General features: G+C 52.3%; 6 protein-coding genes across 6 annotated transcripts; 3 read left to right on the plus strand and 3 right to left on the minus strand.

Moving 5' to 3' along the window:
• Positions 1 to 27: 27 nt before the first annotated feature.
• On the minus strand, positions 28 to 1,395 carry L3040_007522 (uncharacterized protein; the record flags this gene model as incomplete). The annotated part of the gene is made up of 3 exons (XM_007291274.1): positions 28 to 95; positions 164 to 902; positions 952 to 1,395. The coding sequence occupies 3 exons, from the start codon at positions 1,393 to 1,395 to the stop codon at positions 28 to 30; spliced, it is 1,251 nt and encodes a 416-aa protein (XP_007291336.1).
• A 955-nt stretch (positions 1,396 to 2,350) lies between these two features.
• Positions 2,351 to 3,538, plus strand: L3040_007523 (uncharacterized protein; the record flags this gene model as incomplete). The annotated part of the gene is made up of 3 exons (XM_007291273.1): positions 2,351 to 2,383; positions 2,489 to 2,635; positions 2,705 to 3,538. The coding sequence occupies 3 exons, from the start codon at positions 2,351 to 2,353 to the stop codon at positions 3,536 to 3,538; spliced, it is 1,014 nt and encodes a 337-aa protein (XP_007291335.1).
• Positions 3,539 to 3,749: 211 nt separating this feature from the next.
• On the minus strand, positions 3,750 to 5,687 carry L3040_007524 (uncharacterized protein; the record flags this gene model as incomplete). The annotated part of the gene is made up of 5 exons (XM_007291272.1): positions 3,750 to 3,841; positions 3,960 to 4,766; positions 4,817 to 5,226; positions 5,279 to 5,533; positions 5,587 to 5,687. The coding sequence occupies 5 exons, from the start codon at positions 5,685 to 5,687 to the stop codon at positions 3,750 to 3,752; spliced, it is 1,665 nt and encodes a 554-aa protein (XP_007291334.1).
• Positions 5,688 to 7,318: 1,631 nt separating this feature from the next.
• L3040_007525 (uncharacterized protein) lies at positions 7,319 to 7,706 on the minus strand (the record flags this gene model as incomplete). The annotated part of the gene is made up of 3 exons (XM_066154896.1): positions 7,319 to 7,407; positions 7,452 to 7,483; positions 7,528 to 7,706. The coding sequence occupies 3 exons, from the start codon at positions 7,704 to 7,706 to the stop codon at positions 7,319 to 7,321; spliced, it is 300 nt and encodes a 99-aa protein (XP_066010783.1).
• Positions 7,707 to 9,474: 1,768 nt separating this feature from the next.
• Positions 9,475 to 13,437, plus strand: L3040_007526 (uncharacterized protein; the record flags this gene model as incomplete). Its single annotated transcript, XM_066154897.1, has 6 exons — positions 9,475 to 9,477; positions 9,543 to 9,758; positions 9,808 to 9,853; positions 9,906 to 9,961; positions 10,013 to 13,007; positions 13,058 to 13,437. 6 exons carry the CDS (start codon positions 9,475 to 9,477, stop codon positions 13,435 to 13,437), a joined length of 3,696 nt encoding a protein of 1,231 aa, XP_066010784.1.
• Positions 13,438 to 16,126: 2,689 nt separating this feature from the next.
• L3040_007527 (uncharacterized protein) lies at positions 16,127 to 17,333 on the plus strand (the record flags this gene model as incomplete). The annotated part of the gene is made up of 3 exons (XM_007291269.1): positions 16,127 to 16,285; positions 16,337 to 17,040; positions 17,168 to 17,333. The coding sequence occupies 3 exons, from the start codon at positions 16,127 to 16,129 to the stop codon at positions 17,331 to 17,333; spliced, it is 1,029 nt and encodes a 342-aa protein (XP_007291331.1).
• Positions 17,334 to 18,304: the final 971 nt, after the last annotated feature.

Consider the following 18,304-nt stretch of genomic DNA (forward strand, 5'->3'; position numbering starts at 1 on the left):
TTCGAAATGCATGCAGGGAAGAAGAATCTAGCTCAAAAGTTGCTCAATCGCCCCCTGGACGCTACCGCCGCTTCGTCGTAAGGCTGCTACGTTACCTGGGAGTAGTTAGTTAAGTGACCATTTAGTGCATATGGTGGAGTGGAGAACCGCTGGCGGCACTTACGGTCAAAATCAAAGAACCCCATATCGTTCAACTGCCTCAACTGATCCGCGTACATCTCCTCGGGCGGTCGCGTATCAGCTGGCACGGGCGTCCTAGGAGCTGCTGTTCCAGCAGCCCAAGGGTTCGCCCCACCAAAGATGTTGCCGAAGCCGCCACCCTGCAGCATTTGCAAGCTCTGTTGCAGCTGCTCTGGCGTAGGATTCGGGATCCCTTGCATTCCGGCACCGGGGAATAACGCAGCGAAAGGGTTTGCGGCAGGGTCGGTTGTTGAGGGTGCTCGGGGTGCGGATTGTCCAGCTGAGCCGGAGGCGGGAGGTGTTTGACCGGGTGCGCCAAAGAGGCTTGCGAATGGGTTCCCCGCGCCGGCTGCTCCCCCTGGCGCACCGAAGGGGTTGAAGGGTGGTTGTGGTGGGTTCTGTTGACTCGGAGTGGTACCAGCGGCTCCACCGGGGGTTGTGTCTGCGATTCCGGGCGCGGGGAAGGCGTTTGCTCCTCCTTGTCCACCCATCATTCTTCTCATTGCTGCAGCTTGCCTCAGGGCGTCGGGGTTGGTCATCATTTGTCTAAACTCGGGGCTGCTGAGCATGGCGCGGGCTTGGGGATTGTCTCGTAGGCCGGGAATCTGGTTGATCATCATGTCGACCATGGCGGGGTTCTGGAGAGCTTCATTCATCATCTGCTGGGTATTTGGATCGTCAAGCAAGCTGGCCATCTGGTCTTCGCTAGGAGGAGCACCCATCTAGAACGGATGTTAGCTCTTCTCTCCGCCTGACTATGGCACTACTTACTCCACCGTCGGCGCCAAACATCTCCATCCCCGGTAATGCCATATGCCCGGCGTATCGAGCACCTGTCAACCCCGCAAGGGGATTGTTTGCGGTACCAGCTGCCATATTGGTCGGGACGCCAGCAGGGACCGAGCCAGGCGCCGAAGAGCTTGCCGTGTTCTGTGCAGCGTTGCTCTGCGCGCTCTTCACCATGTGTATCGTGTTGCCCGCCTTGATCTTGTATGTGCTCAAGGGTTCATGGTCTTTCATCACTCGACCGGAGTAGATCAGGCGCATGCGGTCTACGGTTACTCCTTTCTCAAACTCGTCCCCGGACAGCTTCGTCTTGAGGTCCAAGACAGTCGCAGACTCTGCCATTGTCATGGAGTGCATGCCCTCGCTGGATGTCTTGACCTTGAAGGTGATTTGAGCGTCTGCCTCGGTGGTGGTGGCTCCGTCGGCCATGGTTCGTTTGCGGAGGGGGAAATCGAAGGGAGAAAGTTGAGCGGGTGTTTGAGGGTTGTTGATATCGGGAGAAGATGTTGCGAGTCCCTTGGAGGTCAGGTCGGTTCAGGTCAGGTCAGGTTAGGTCCAGTTGGGTCCGGTTGACGTAGCGTGGCGACTTGATACGTATCGGACCCGGGTGGCTGGACTTCTTCCGCTTATCAACAGGCAGAGAAGATTGACGGTGATAGTATTCGCGGCGTCGCGGCTTGAAAATGTACTTGAAAGTAAAAGTAATCGTTGGGTTGGGTTGGGTTGAGTTGGGTTGGGTTGGTTTGGGTGTGGCTTGACTTGTCGAAGAGTGGAGGGAGTGGAGTCGAACGAAGTTGGAAGCTGAGTTGGTGTTGAAGTAGGGAGATTATGTGCGGTAGCGAACCTTACCTAAGTACCGGTACAGTATACAAACGAAAGGACGACAAGATTCCGGAAAGTTGTATACGTAGTAATTAGTAGTTACTATTTGGAACGACCCGCTGCGGCTCTGCTCCACGGTGAAATCACTCCTTCTACGCCCGCTCGATACAGTAATTATTAATCATTGCCACGAATCTATGGCCGTTCGTTGGGTTTCTCTTATTCCGTGGATACGAAGTACAGATACAGATACTGCATACTATCGAAATCCTGGCAGGCGATGACAGCATGCCCACGTGATCTCAAGTACTTACCGTACTTGCAAGCCAAGCTGGAAACACCTCGGTCTGGCATCTCCGGCTCCCCGCGATCAAGTACGATACCTATCCCGAGCTGGATAGATAGTAGTAGTATTGTGCCCATATACAAGTACGACTTCAACGATCAGCTCCAATTGATACTTCTCTATACCTACTCCGCCCTCTCGTTCTTGAACCCCAATTGCACTTGGGATACGAGAATATACCATAAGTAAAGACCTAGAGCACCGGCCGCCTTCACGATGCGCGGAATCCAGATCAAGGAATATGTCAAGGTAAAATAAATACCAACTTGTCCCTCCACCTAATTTTGCCCAACACAACCATCTATGTGTATATAAAAAAAAACAAAAACATCAGTATCTAACCCAGAGAGACAGGGCCCCTCAGACCTCCGCGTAACCGACCTCCCCGACCCTATACCCTCTCCAGACCAGTACCTCATAGCAATCCACGCCACCGCAACGAACTTCTTCGACCTCCTCCAAATCGCCGGCAAATACCAAAACCAGCCTCCTCTCCCCTGGGTGAGCAATCAGCCCCTCCCAGCCCCACGTCCCTCCCCCCCTCCAAGCACCTCTAACAAACCTCCGCAGATCTCCGGCGCCGAATTCGCCGGCGTAATCCTCTCGACCCCAACCTCCTCCGCCTCACCCCCCAAATACAAGGTCGGCGATCGCGTCTTCGGCGCCTCCCAAGGCGGCTACGCCACCAAGGTAGCCGCCACCGAAGCCGTGCTCAAGCCCGTGCCGAAGGGCTGGTCGTACTTCGAAGCCGCCGGCCTGTTCGTAACCGCGCCCACCTCCTACGGGGCCCTCGTCACACGCGCAGGCGTCAAGGAGGGCGACTACGTCCTGGTGCACGCGGCCGCCGGCGGCGTGGGGCTCGCAGCGGTGCAGATCGCCAAGGCGTTCGGCGCGACGGTCATCGCGACCGCTGGGACGCAGCACAAGCTCGACGTCGCCAGGAGCTTCGGCGCGGATCACGGCGTCAACTACACGGATCCCGCGTGGCCGGATCTCGTGAGGAAGATTACGCCGAGGGGGAGGGGCGTCGATATCGTGTTCGACCCGGTCGGCATGATTGATAAGAGTACCAAGTGCATTGCGTGGAACGGGCGGCTCCTGGTTATCGGGTTTGCGGCTGGCGCGATCGAGAAGGTGGCCATGAATAAGGTCCTGTTAAAGAATATCAGTATCGTGGGGCTGCATTGGGGAGCGTATGCCACGTATGAGCCGGAGATGGTGGAGCCGGTTTGGGAGGGCTTGTTCAACTTGATTGAGGCGGGGAAGTTTAGGGGGACGGTGTTTACGGATAAAGAATTTGTGGGCTTGGAGACGGTGCCAGAGGCCCTCAAAGCACTGGGAAGTAGGGGTACTTGGGGGAAGGTTGTTGTCAAGGTGCCACAGGAGGGGCAGAGTAAGCTGTAGCTCGGCCACTCATATTAGCAATGGATGGATCACCTGGGCTCTGAGTACGTCTCCCATGGGAAAAGCGACATCAGATTATCATATCTTGTCTCGCGACACTAGAAATATATAGATCGCCGAATGCGCCCGCTCATAATGTCTCAGCAGCAAATCTCTGTCTCGAGAGGGTATTCCCGCACGTCAAAATACCCAAACAGCCCAAACAACGCATTCAAAAATGCTCCTTCCAAAACGAGAAGTTGACGTCCTGAGTAGTCGCATTCTTACACGCCTTCTTAATCTCCCTCGCTGCGACGTTGGGTCCTGTTCCCGTCATTAGTAAACAGTCTAACGTGCAAGCGAGAATCTAAGCGAGAAAATGGGTAGGGGGCGAGAAAAGGCAAGAGAGAGCGAGAGAACAAAATGCCATGATAGCACATACCACAGAAGTAAACCCCAACTTTGGTCTTCATAGAACCCTCCAAGCCACTCAGATACGTGCGATCGAGTATACCCTCCCTCATGCCCTCAAACAGGCGCCCAAAGTCCGGCCTCCCGAAATTCGTCCGCGATTTGAGCTCCGTCAGCGGGTCGAGCGCGGCGCCTACGCTGTTGAGCACGATATTCTGCGCCGTGTCCAGGTCGAGCTTCTGCGTCAGGTAGGTATGGATGCGCAGAAACTCGGCTTCGACGCCGCCTTGGCTCTGCTGCGCGGCCTCCTGGCTCTGGGCCTCGAGGGAGGACAGCAGGACCTGGAACCACTCGAAGGAGGTCGTGTCCCTGCATACCCAGATGAACTCGACGCGGCGCAGGCGTCGCGGTGGGTCCGGGCTCTGCCGCATATGCCAGATGTTCTTGAGGATGGCGGCCCAAGGCGTGACGCCGATACCCGTGCCGATCAGGACAGCAATCTCGTTGTCGAAGACGTCCTCGGCGGGTGCGCCGTACGGGCCGTCGATCCTTAGTTCTGGCATCGTCTGCCCGTTCTGCAGCGCCACTTCATACATGCCCATCGGGTCGACGTCGTCGTAGACTTTGCTTTGGGACGGTCCCGCACCGAGGGCGTCGCCAAGGGCCCGCGTGAAGTCGCCTACTTGCCGGACGTGCACCGAGATGTAGGGATCGAAGGGGCAGGAGGTGATGGTAAAAGGGTGCCATTGGTGTTTGGAGACGGAGGGGACGTTGAGGAAGAGCCACTGCCCGGCTTTGTATTTCATGGAGGGCTTGCGAAATTGGATTTCCATAGCATCTTGGTTGCATCTCAGCGTTGCCTCGAGTATTAGGTAAGCGGGGACTTACCGTATGGATGGCGGACGACTCGCACGATAGAAGTATCTCTTCTCGATCTAATCTCACGGTAAATTCGCTCGATCAGGTAGAATGCGCCTCCCCAGAGTTCCCATCTCCAGCCATGGTACCCAATGCAGTGATCCCAGAAATCGTCGCCAGCAAATGGCGAAAATGGATGCGTGGTATCGCGAACGAAGCACCCAGTGGCGTGAGTGTACAGGCCAAGCATGAAAGGGACGAACAAGTGGTGAGTGTACCAGAACGTCTCGAAGGACTGCTGGCGGATCTTGGCGTGAGAGGTGGTATACATGAGGAGCATACACAGGAGCATAATGTGTCCGGTAATACCTCCTACTTGACTGTAGTGGATCTGGAGTGCTGATTCTTTGCGTATTTGGGTTATTTCGACGTTGAAGAAGCTTCGAACTGTCAGTCTGCCATTGAGAGAAGTATCGCGGCGAAGCGGCTTACTTGACGTAGTGGGCGGTAGTATGGATGATGGTATACACCAACAAGGAATAAGCAACTTGGCGATGGAACCACTGCGACTCGTCGAGTGGGAGGAACTTGACCTTCGGTCTGATGTATCTCAGGATATTCCTGCACATGGGCAGGAGGATCAGTGCCCCATCAACGGACAGGACGAGTCCAGCACCTCGAGACAGCCATACGGAATATGTTAGAGTATTCAGACCCGCGAGTCTAATTTCTGTTGCTTGTTTGTACCTGACATACTGTTAATACATACTGTCAACCTTCAGGTTTCAGATATCGCTTACCATCCCAGTGCAAAAATCCCGATATGGAATCCATGGAAGAGAACATTGAATAATAGTTTAGACCCCCGCGTCTGTGTCTTGAACTCGCTCCAGAACCCCATCGTGGATCGTCTCCCAAGCCCCCGAGGGGATATTGAATTTCGACCAGCGACGGCACTGTCGCAAGCGAGGCGGTCCTCGATATGTATTGGCAACCGGTAAATGAAAGATGGGTTCCACTATAATCGAACCGAGATATTAAAAAAAAAACGTTGTACTGGCACCGCAACTGAAAAGAACGGACGACCAGCAAGGAAGGAAGACCTGAGCCAGCAGGAGAAGTGTATATGGAAAATCTTTAAGATGAAAGCTTGTTTCCTTTGCCACACGCGGAGGCAGGAGGTGATCCAGACGTTTCGGTGGATGGATGGTTGTTGAGAAAGGTTCTCACCTGGGTGGCCCGGCCGTTCACGGTGTACAGCCCGGTGGATATGTGCACAATTCTGGGGAAAATTCTCCGTCGCTACCTTGGATTTCACGGTTCTAGATGGCATGCCATCTGAGCTTGAAATGAACCTGTATCGAAGATCAGACGTAGCAGATGGTTTCGGGATTCCAGAGGCCTGTATCAGACCAACCCGATGCCAGAGACAGCCGGAGTGTCAAAACGATTGGCCGCCGCTTGTGAGAGCTTGAGACGCTGTTTGTAGAAGAGCTCGCCGGCCGTATTGAAACCGCGAAGAGTCGATGGGCCTCTTGGATGTACGGAGTAGGGGTGTTGTCTGATATATTGGATTGGATCTGGTAAGATAGCCGAGCTGAGGTCCGAAAGATGCAACAGCCGTGCCGATTCTGATCGATGGTCGAGTGGCGAGGGTAGATATACCGGGCAGAGTTCCGGGGTGAATTGAGTATTGTATAGGTATTGTGAAAAGGAGGATTTGCGATTTTCACTTACTCCGTCTTCGTAGAGAAATAATATGGTAATGAGTCGTCCCTGTCCTGCAGACCATGGAAGGGGGAGGCTCCGACGCCGCGTGCCAGCCCCGGCGCTTTAAAGCCGACTCGGATTCGTCAAGCCAAATGTGGACATTCCCGCCCCGGCCTTGGCCCCTTCCTCGTCTATGCGGAACCAACCAGTCACTTTGCGCTCCTCAGACTTTGTGCGAGTCTCTACGGACTATGCACGCCAGCCGTGATGAGATGGAGAATCAGGCCCTTTTGGACGACCGTCGACAGCGTATGGAAAGAGCGCCGTTGCACCAAAGGTACGTGGCGTACCGTGGAAGAATATCATCGTACAGTACCAGACCGGCCTGCTCATCCATCACGCGCGCGTTCGACGGAGAGGCGCAAAACCGGTGGATGTGACGAAGAGGCCATGATTTCCGTATATTGGAGGTTGGTCACCTCGGCTCGAAACTCGACTTCGAACTCGACGACGGAATCTCCTCACGGACTTGCTGCATAGAGTTAAATTTAGAGATTTACACGGCAGATCTCCCAATAGTAAGTAGTATCTTGGCCAGCGCTTCCAGCCGTTGCATGGCGTTGATAGGCCAATGGTGGAGAGGCTCAGTGCTGCACGATGAGGCTGCATCCAATAGCCACTTACCTTACTTGCCTTGGAGACAAGGTTTGGAGACAAGGGTCAACTCTGATCACAGATGCCGCCGACCTTTCAGACGACGAGATATGGGAAATAAGAATTTCCATCCAGATCTCCGCTCATGAATATATATCCCGAAGCCAGCTAGCTGTTCGGTTCGGTTGACCAGTGTTGTCGCATGCCGAATCCGTGATGAGTTGCGTTACGAAAGCCATTGATTGTATGGTAAAGATCTGATAAGTTAGCAGCAGCAGTATCTGTGACAAAGGTCAAATACCGGTATGCAGATTACGAGAGTCGCGCCCGGAGCTAAGCCCCATCAATACAATGCTAAAAGCTACCCGTACCGGTACCACTGCTCTTTACTCCGCTCCGTATGCACGTGTATGGCAGGTGGGTTGATCTCCGATCTTCCGGAACTTTGTTTGCCGCCCTCGGCCTTGACCTGGAGAATATGAGATACCGGTACCAAGCTCTCAACTCCAAGATGATCTCGCGACCAGTGGTGATTGGAGCGCGGGGCTCGTATCATGGCGTGAGAGATTGATTTGCGTTGGGATACTCCGGTACATTCCCAATCGAGTGAAAATGCAAGCATTTTCTGGAGTTCGGCAGATACATCATGGCCTTTAAGAGCCAGGTGTATACCGCTGATGGTACCAGTTTGTAGAGAGACCCGGTTGCTTGAAATTCGAGGCAGCACTAGATCAACATCGGGTGAAGCCAAGTGACGACCGATAACTACTGACTCTGTGCTTACCTACCACTCAAACGCATCTGCTTGTTCTAGCAGGACAACCTGATGGAGTGGATCAGACACTCCTGGAGATGGTGGTCCGGAATGGACAATCGCGTTTGCGGAGCCTCTGCGCTTCGATCTTCACCATGAGCTTTACGGCTAGTGGCCAGCAAAAACCCGAAAGTTGCTTGCGATCAGACTCGAGTGAGTACCTATTGGGACAAAAAATGAGTGGAGAAATTTTCCACTGGGTAAAGTCGCCCGTCCACATGCCCATATCCTAGGCCAGGCCGAGAAAATAAAATGTTAGAGACGGCCACTCCAAGTGATTTGGAAATTGGAGAGGCGCCTGCTCGAAACGAGCAGAGCCTCGTTCGAATCAAAACAGAGAATTTCACAAACCACCAAAGTCTCCATCCACAGTTCTCATGCGACGATGGCAAGTCCTGCATAGGCAACAAGAACAGACGGTTCGGTTGAGTCCAGGTAGGATATTCGCAAGCCATTCGCCAACGGCAAGAGAAAGATTGGTCTCTTTAGGCGTCCTTTCCATCAACAGTTTCCGGATTCTGATCGCTTCTGTTGTGCCTCCGTAGCTGGATCCTGGACGATTCGAGCAGAACCGCAATGCCAAGGACTTTTGGACACAGCTACATCGGTATCCTCTTGTGGATCTCCGCTTTTGGTCCAAAACAATGGATGCTATGCAGCGCCGACACGTTGCTTGCAGGGCCATGACAGGGGAGCGTGTTTTCCGCACATTGTGTAATATGGCAGAAAAAGAGGATCATGCCATAGGATAAGTGTGCATAAACTGTTACGTGAAGTCCTTTCTGGAATCCAATTTTGAATCCAATTTGAAGAGTTTCCCACCAAATATGTCGGTTAAGTTGCAGCCTCAAAGGCGGCCATCCTCAACTCCCGGTAGTACGGCAAGACCGCTTTGCATACCTGCCTCAGTGGACATGCTGACTTTGATTGCTCTCCGAAAATCCTGGACTCGACAAGGCGGGATATATATTTCGAGTGTTGTCGTTGCTGACGGGCTGGAATGCGATGGCTGAGGATAGATAATAGGTAGCGTCATGTTCCTCGCAGTAAACCACTCACTCTTCCTTGCGATCCAGATCTGTGAATCGTAAACACTGACCCGCTCCTCTAGGATTCATCAGTTGCTAAGTAAAGCAACGCGCAAGAGGGTGGCGAATACGTGAATCCGACGTATTTAGGAGAATATACGTGGACGAGGCTGAGTAATTGACCTCTTGCGTCAGCTTGGCCTTGGGACCCGACCCCACAGTAATGTACAGTAGCGTAGCGAACGTCTGTGTGTTGTTGAACCTCTGACGATTCGGAAACTTCTATGAAGTAACATCCAAATATCCTACGCTGCTCACGATCATTCCCATCATTGGAAGAAACCCCGTTGCATGCCCCGGAAATAATCTACACCATAAGTACCTGGATTCTGGCTCTCTGGCTCTCTCGCACATCCGTAGCAGCAAAACGTGGGCTGGGCGCATCCTAGAGCAGTGTTTACAGGACAGGGGAAACTGTCAAGATGGTGAGTTGCCAGACTGTTCGCAGAGCATCACACAAGAAACGCAAACTGATAAGGGATCTTTTCAGGGCATAAGTCGAAGACCGAAGGGCGATAAATCCGCCAATCCGGGCGGTGGGCGTGCTGCGGCATCAGGCAGTTCCCAACCCAATATCAAGAAGGCTGCCTTCGACACGACCAAGAAGAAGGAAGTGGGAGTTTCTGATCTGACCCTGATCAGCAAAGTCACCAATGAGGCCATAAATGACAATTTGAAGAAGCGATTCGAGAATGCAGAGATCTACGTACGAGCTTGGAATCCGAAACCGCTGTTCTTATGCTGACAGCAGTTAGACTTATATTGGACATGTGCTGGTGTCCGTCAATCCCTTTCGGGATCGTAAGTATATGTCTTGGGATTTTTGGGGTACGACTGCTGACATCCCGTTCAGTGGGGATCTACACAGAAGATGTGTTGGACAGTTACAGGGGGAAGAACCGTCTGGAGGTTGGTCAAGTGCTGCTAGAGACCCGAGGACTCATGGCTAACTTTCACCAGATGCCCCCTCATGTTTTTGCCGTTGCCGAGTCTGCCTACTATAACATGAAAGCATACAAGGACAACCAGTGCGTGATTATCTCGGGAGAGTCAGGGGCAGGAAAGACAGAGGCTGCCAAGAGGATAATGCAGTATATCGCAAATGTGTCCGGCGGGAGCGACTCTTCGATTCAACAAACCAAAGATATGGTTCTAGCTACGAACCCCCTCTTGGAATCTTTCGGGAACGCGAAAACCCTCCGAAACAATAATTCGTCTCGGTTCGGAAAGTATTTGCAGTTGCAGTTCAACGCTCAAGGAGAGCCTGTTGGTGCGGATATCACCAATTATCTCTTGGAGAAATCGAGGGTTGTCGGGCAAATTCAGAACGAGCGAAACTTCCACATTTTCTACCAATTTACAAAAGGAGCGTCAGCGACTTACAAGCAGAACTTTGGTATTCAGGGTCCGGCGACATATGCTTACACTGGTAACTCGAAATGTCTAGACGTAGACGGTATCGACGATCTGGCAGAGTGGAATGACACCCTTCAAGCAATGAAAGTAATCGGCTTGGCGCAGGAAGAACAGGACGAGATATTCAGGGTACTAGCGGCCATTCTCTGGGCAGGTAACATTGGGTTCAGAGAAGACAAGGATGGATATGCCGAAGTTGTAGACCAGTCCGTCGTCGACTTCTTAGCCTACTTGCTTGAAGTAGACCCAGCCGATGTCATCAAGGCCATCACCATTCGAATTCTCACTCCTCGAAATGGCGAGGTCATCGAGTCTCCAGCGAACCCAGCACAAGCCATGGCTACCCGAGATGCTCTCGCGAAAGCATTGTATTACAATCTTTTCGATTGGATTGTAGAGCGCGTCAACGTCTCGTTAAAAGCTCGCGCGGCTACCTCCAACTCCATTGGCATTCTCGACATTTACGGTTTTGAGATCTTTGAGAAGAACAGTTTCGAGCAGCTCTGTATCAACTATGTCAATGAGAAGTTGCAACAGATCTTCATTCAGCTGACCTTGAAGACCGAGCAGGAAGAGTATGCACGAGAACAGATTAAGTGGACTCCCATCACATACTTTGACAATAAGATTGTGTGTGATTTGATCGAGTCTGTAAGGCCACCGGGTATCTTTTCCGCTATGAAGGATGCTACAAAGACTGCTCACGCAGACCCCGCTGCTTGCGATCGAACATTCATGACAGCCATCAATGGCATGTCGAATGCTCATCTGACTCCTCGTCAAGGAAATTTCATCATAAAGCATTATGCCGGTGACGTTGCCTACACGGTCGATGGAATTACGGATAAGAACAAAGATCAACTTCTGAAGGGCATTCTTAATCTCATCGACGACAGCCAGAACGAATTCCTACATACTCTATTCCCCCACCAAGTCGACCAGGATAACAGGAAGCAACCTCCTTCTGCCGGTGACAAGATCAAGGCGTCTGCAAACGACCTCGTCGCTACTCTGATGAAGGCTGAACCCTCGTATATCCGGACAATCAAGCCCAACGAGAACAAATCACCAACTGAGTACAATGTTCCCAACGTTATGCATCAGGTCAAGTATCTCGGTCTCCAGGAGAACGTTCGCATTAGGCGAGCCGGGTTCGCCTACCGTCAGACTTTTGATAAATTCGTCGAACGATTCTATCTTTTGTCTCCACAGACGTCCTATGCAGGAGACTACACTTGGACAGGAGACGCAAAGTCTGGCGCGAAGCAAATCCTCAAGGACACCAGCATCCCGGCTGAAGAATTCCAAATGGGTGTAACAAAAGCGTTCATCAAGGCACCAGAGACGTTGTTTGCTCTAGAGCACATGCGTGACAGGTATTGGCATAACATGGCGATTCGAATCCAGCGGGTCTGGAGAGCTTTCCTGCGGATCCGAATCGAGGCTGCCACCCGCATTCAACGGGTATGGAGGAAAAAGAGAGTTGGCGCCGAGTTCCTTGTTCTTCGAGAACGTGGACACAAGACCCTCCAGGGCCGTAAGGAGAGGCGGAGAATGAGTCTTCTCGGCTCAAGACGCTTTATGGGTGACTACCTCGGTATTGCTGCCAGTAGCGGCCCTGGGTCCCGAATTCGGAATGCTGTCAACTTACCAGCCAACGAACAGGTCATATTTTCTTGTCGAGGTGAAATCTTGGAGACGAAGTTTGGTCGATCGAGTAAACCGAGTCCTCGGGTTTTAGTGTTGACGAAGAGCAAGTTCTACATAATCTCGCAGCATCTCGTGAACAAACAAGTTCAAATTGCGATCGAGAGATCGATTCCTCTGGGCGCTATTAAATTCGTCGGCACTTCGCAATGTCGAGACGACTGGTTTTCGCTAGGAGTCGGTTCTCCACAAGAACCCGATCCTTTGTTGAACTGTCTGCTTAAGACTGAGCTTTTCACGCATATGGCAGGCGCCATTCCTGGAGGCGGCTTCAACCTCAAGATTTCGGACTCGATAGAATATGCCAAAAAGCCTGGTAAGATGCAAACCATCAAGGTTGTTAAGGATGCAGCAATGGAGGTCGATTACTACAAGAGTGGAACAATCCATACGAAACCAGGCGAGCCTCCAAATTCCGTGTCAAGACCACTGCCCAAGGGAAAGCCCGTCGCTGCCAAGCCATTCACGAAAGGCAGACTTATCAAGCCCGGTGGGCCTGGTGGAAGGCCCTCCAAGCTTTCCAACGGGAACAGGAATACAAAACCCGTGCCCCAGCCAAATGGTGCTGCTCAAGCTCGAAACATACCTGCACCTCCTGCGGCTGTATCGGCAGCTGTATCTTCTATCCCCAGCCACACACGTACCAACCCCTCAGTATCATCAAGCCGGTCCGTCCCTCCACCACCGCCACCTGCTCCTCCTGCAGCTGCGGCTGCGCCTCCTCCCAGAGAGCCCCAGTATCGGGTCCTGTATGATTTCAATGGTCAGAGCGCCAATGAAATGACTATGGCGAAGGATGAGCTTGTAACTATTCTCCAGAAGGAGAGCAATGGTAAACAAGCCCCAATCCTCCAGAACTTATCAATACTAACCTATTCTTAGGATGGTGGCTAGCCAAACACTCTTCGGGCCAACAAGGCTGGGCACCCTCAGCATACCTCAAGGAAGAAGCGCCCCCGCCGCCTCCCTCCCCAGTCGTCTCTCGCCCCCAACCTCCACCCCCGCCGCCAGCAGCGAAATCCAACGGTCAAGGCCCTGTGGTTCGGGCGAAACCCACCCCTCCTGCACCACCAGCAAAGCGTCCCGTAGCAGGCCGCAAACCAGCACCCCCTCCCGCTCCCCGCGATTCGGCTATGAGCGTCAATAGTTCTGATAGTGGAAGAAGTACACCCACGCCCAGCTTTGCAGGTGGTCTAGCAGAGGCACTGAAAGCGAGACAGAGTGCTATGCAACGAGGACGAGACGACGACGCGGATTGGTAGATGAGTGCTGGGGTCTGGCGATGGACAAAGTGAAATTGTATTTTTGTTTTTGGCTTTTGAATATTTTTTTTTTTCAGATGGGTGCGGAGGTGAAAACTTGCTTCAGCGTTATGCGTAGATGAGCCATACGACTTACTTGCTTCTGTTACCTTGATATAATTGTTTCCACTGGAGCACGGAGAGGGAGATAGATGCATGGCTTTGTTTGTAAAAAGACCTTTCCTGCCCGTCCGTTGGTGTGTGTAGGCGGCCATGGGCAGGGTAGGCAAGATAGATAGATAGAGTCCGAAGACTCGTACGTGTGGGATATATATTTTTTTTTTTCTGCAAGGCGCAAGAAGGGCCGTACGATGATGAGTGCTATGAGAATTAATTCAGCAGTCATTAATTACCATAGTACAGTCACGATCCCGCTCTTTCTTTACAGTTGTTCAGCAGGGACACAGGGATGTAATGCATGTCTCTCTCTGTCTCTGTCTCACTGCGCTAGCGAATCGGGCAGGGGGCATCGAGTTCTCCGCGGCTCGCTCAAGGGGGCTTGGCTGGCTACGGTATTTCTTTCGCTTTCGGTAAGCGAGAACGAGAGAGCTGCTGTGTTTGTGTTTCGGTAGGTAGGTAGGTAGCTAGGTACCGGTAGCTAGGTAAGTAGGTAAGTAAGTAGGTACTCTTCCGCCCAGCGAGCGGGGTCGGTAAAGTATGTACGTATCTGCCGGGTTGAGTACGGTACCTAAGGTATGTAGGATACCTAGGTACCTAGGTACCTACTACTACCAGTTTAGGTACTATGGGATTACCTGTGTAAGCGGCCGATTTTTTTTATCGGGGCGTTTCCGACTGTATCGGCGGTCGGCTGGGGTCAGAGGTCGCAAGCTCCGACGGCTGGTTTTGACGGCGGCAGACGGGGTCGATGAGGTAGCTAACTAGAGAGGGGTAAGTAGGTTTCGCCCTTGCTCGGGGGGGGGGTTTCTTTTTTCTTTCTTTTTTTTGGGGGGGTACAAGAGAGAGCCTGTGGGGTGGGATCGACGTTTGGAGATCTGATTATTGATGGATGATCTTGGTCTCTTTTCTATGTGTGTATCTGTATATATCTGTATATATATACGTCTTCTATCACTCAGCACAGCGAAGTAGTTATTTGTACTGCATCACTGCAATCTTTACTCTACTCGCAGCCTGGGTCAAGCGTTCCCCGTCTACTGGGCTCGACAGTGACGATAACATGCAGTCCAGCGCCTAAGTAGCCCTAGTACCGAGAGAGTTGATTGGATGAGACGCGCTTATCGACAGTCTGACAGAAAGGAACTGCGATCCTACACCTTGTGCCCGTACCGTGTGCGACGAGAGAGAGCATTTGGTGTCAATAGGAGGAGGAGGAGGAGGAGGAGGAGGAGGAGGAGGAGGAGGAGAAAATGCCTCCGTGGCGCCGGGATCTGAGAGGGCCTTCGGACTGGCTTGAACGCGGCGGCGTATCTTGGACCTATCGATGGTAAACAGGGCGAAGTTCGAAAGGTTTTCGGTGCGTCTGTGGATAACATCAATGGGCGAGTGATGGCTCTTGGGGAATCTTAGCCTCAGGGTGATGATCATTTCACACATGGAATTCCCGGGTCGGGTACGCTCACCCTGAGAGAGGTTGAATGGGTCCATTGAGAATGGCTCCTCCTACTTCAGTGCTCAGCTCTCAGTTCGCGGGAAAGCTGGTGGCTCCGGCTGCCTGAAAGTTTGTTGCTAACTTCGCAAGTCTCAGATCCCTAATCAGGTGCTATCAATGACTGACTGCATGGCTCTCGGATTTCCAAACTTGGTGCAGAGCAATTGTCAGGCTATCTCAATGGTATGTTGGTCACCTTAGAAAGCACATTTGATCCAGACTGAACTGTCAGAAGTTACAACTGGAAGGGGTCCTTCCTGGCTACTAGAGAATATCCAGACTTCACCTGGACTCCTGGCCAGGAGAAGATCTACCTGTGTCGGTGCCAATGGCACTTTTCGCTGTCCAATTATCATATATTTTTTAACTTCAACGGTGTCTTTACTCACTGGCGGTCGCCGCAGACCTCTTCAATGATACCACCCTCGGATGTTTTGCCCAGCTCCAGTGACTGTATCTGTTTTCAAGTCTCGGTTTGAGTGGGCTTCTTCCCACAGGAATCTCGAGTGTTCAGCAGCTTATAGCCGATGCTATATCGCCAGTCATCGGCGCTTGAGCTGTCATGAAATTGAGGACAAGTCACTTTGACTTCATCATTTTTGATAAATCTCCTGGCGCAAACTATACTGTACTGTCAGCACCAAGAATCGGATGCCTATGTTGCACAAACGTTAATCGGTCTCCGTGTATTTTTGGGGGGGGGGGTGGCTGAACAGCGACGACAGAACACCCGTATCTGCAAGGCCAGAATCCGAGGACGTGGTGGAGGTCGAACACCAGCCAGCTACTTAAGATTCCCCTTTCCAAAGTGGGTCGCCTTAGCGAACTTGGCTGCTTGGCCCAAGCAACGAGGAGGTTGGCCAGCCCTCTGGTCTACCAGGTCAATACCTATGTCTTTTCCCTCGGCCACCTCTTTCTCGTTGTTCTACATTCCTCATTCTTCAAATTCGTGAACAATCCTGGATCCCAAAGGATATTATTGTGTTGTTGTCACTCTGAGACATTGTGCGAAACGACGGATAGCTGCCTCTCAACAACATGCAGAACTCTCCCAACAGGACTGCACCTCGAGAATACAACGATCGACGAGGTAGTGGACCGCATTACCCCAAGTACTACGATGCAGATGGACAAAACATCAATCAACGCCCGCCCACTAGAAACCCGAGAACGATGGACATTCCCATCCAAGATCACGTGAGTCGGCTCGCCTGCCCTCTCTAGATCATCTTTCTGATATAATCATAGAGACGAGCTTCTTTGACCGAGCAATACTCACCGACAAATACAAACAACCCGTCTTCCGCCCGTGGTGTGTCGCACGACATGTCTCGGCCACCAACCTACGACGGACCTCAATACGAAGACCCAGTGTTGCAGCAGCAAGTGCAACAACCAAAGAGACGCGGATACCGCCGAACCGATTCCGAAGAGGTGCAATACCGAGATCAAAACACCGTTCCGCAATCCTCGACCGGGAGAGCCGTCCAAATTCAGAACTCTCGAGCAGAAGCCAGTCCCAATCAATCCATGCCCATGGCGCGTGATCAGCGTCACGGCTCTCCCCCCAAGAACCATTCCCCTCACAGATCAAGTGGTCCGGAGTCGCCAGAGCCTGTCATCTCCACCGCCAGAGCCGCATCCATCCAGATTCAGAATGCCGCTGCAGGTGCCAGTATCCAACGCCTTGAGAGCCCCCGGATCATGACCAGCGTTCTCCAACCACTGGACGGCAAGGTCAAGGAGTACAGCTCTCGCATGCAGAACGCGCAGGCGCAAATGGCCCAGCTGGATGCCGAGATGGCGGCGCTGATGGAGAGGAAGAAGCAGTCCGAGAAGAGATTTCTGGAGGCCAAGACCAAGCATGATGATTACAGACGTCAGTACCAGGGGGTAGAGAGGGCGCTGAGAGGGGAGCCCGCGGATCTTGTGACACGCATCAATTACGAATCGTGAGTCTCGAATTATCCTCTCTGCCTGCAGCCTTTTCCATCACAGTAGGCAACCCAAACCAGATGCGTTCATGCTCGATCCGTTGAAGATATTTGGATTGTAAGACTGACTTGTAAGCTCCTCCAGCGACGAGGACGAAAGTCCTTCGAGACAACAAACCATCCAGTTGCCAAACCGCCAGCAACAGATCCGAGGCTCGAACTCTCGCTCCGAGTCTTGGAGCTCCGTCAAGAAGCCCAACACGAAGAGCGGGAGCCGATTCTCGGTCAGCAAACTCTTTGGTGCTTCTTGAACAGCGTCTTGAAAGAGGGTATGCTTCATTCGACAGCGGAATAATAATTGGTTGGTAAGGCGAGATGTGCATGGGCGGGTAGGGGAGGGAGAGGGGGAGGCGGGTAAACTGTAGGTTAGATGGGTCAGTAGACCAGTACACGTTGATGACTTATGATTTCTTTATACGGGATATTTGGGCTAGGATATAAAACGCGCTATAGTCGTATAAACTTCAACGATAGTTCCAGCATACTTCCTTCACATAGAAGAAAAAATTGGACCAGTGCCAGATGTGTGAGAATTGAGGCGCGCGTTTGTATGCATAGCTTTTGAAAACACCCTTTATCTTCTGCCGCGCGAAGGCTATTTCATGGCTGGAAGAGTGTCGGGAGCCCAAGCAGGAAGAGGAGGAGGCACTTATGTCTCCCCATCGGGAAGGAAAAATGTCTCGTTCGCTCTCACGTAAATCCTCATCCGAGCTCGGACGACCGGATACGATTCCAGGCATCTCCCAAGCGCCCAAGTACTGTACCATACCGCATTTTCTCTCGCCATCTCAGGCTCGTTGCCTGCTCCGGATCCCTGTGGCTGATTGATTCCTGACCGGCAGCGGTCGAGCCGGTCGAAGCGTCCAGACGGTTTCCCCCCCCCCCAAATTCGACGCAGTGCTGGTACGATCGTTTGTTGCTACGTGCACGCCTCGGAGGCGGAGGAGCGAGGCTCGATCTCCTGTGATCTAGATAGCTGTAGAGGAGGAGGTGCGGGCGGGATACTGGGATGTAGAGCTGCTCTTCTTCCCTTGTGGTGGGTGACGGAGACGGAGCGGTGTATCTACCTATCTACGTGTCACTGGAGGATGCGGGCGGTGGTTGTTGAGGGAGGTGTGTGGAGTGGCGCTGAGAGAGGCGAGTAAGTAAGTAAGTAAGTGAGTGGTTGGATATATATATATATATATATATGTATATAAATAAATGTTTTTAAATATACACA

Source organism: Drepanopeziza brunnea, assembly GCF_022702325.1.
Source record: "Drepanopeziza brunnea f. sp. 'multigermtubi' strain 214-2 chromosome Unknown ctg13, whole genome shotgun sequence".
In the NCBI taxonomy this organism is placed as follows: Eukaryota; Fungi; Ascomycota; class Leotiomycetes; order Helotiales; family Drepanopezizaceae; genus Drepanopeziza; species Drepanopeziza brunnea.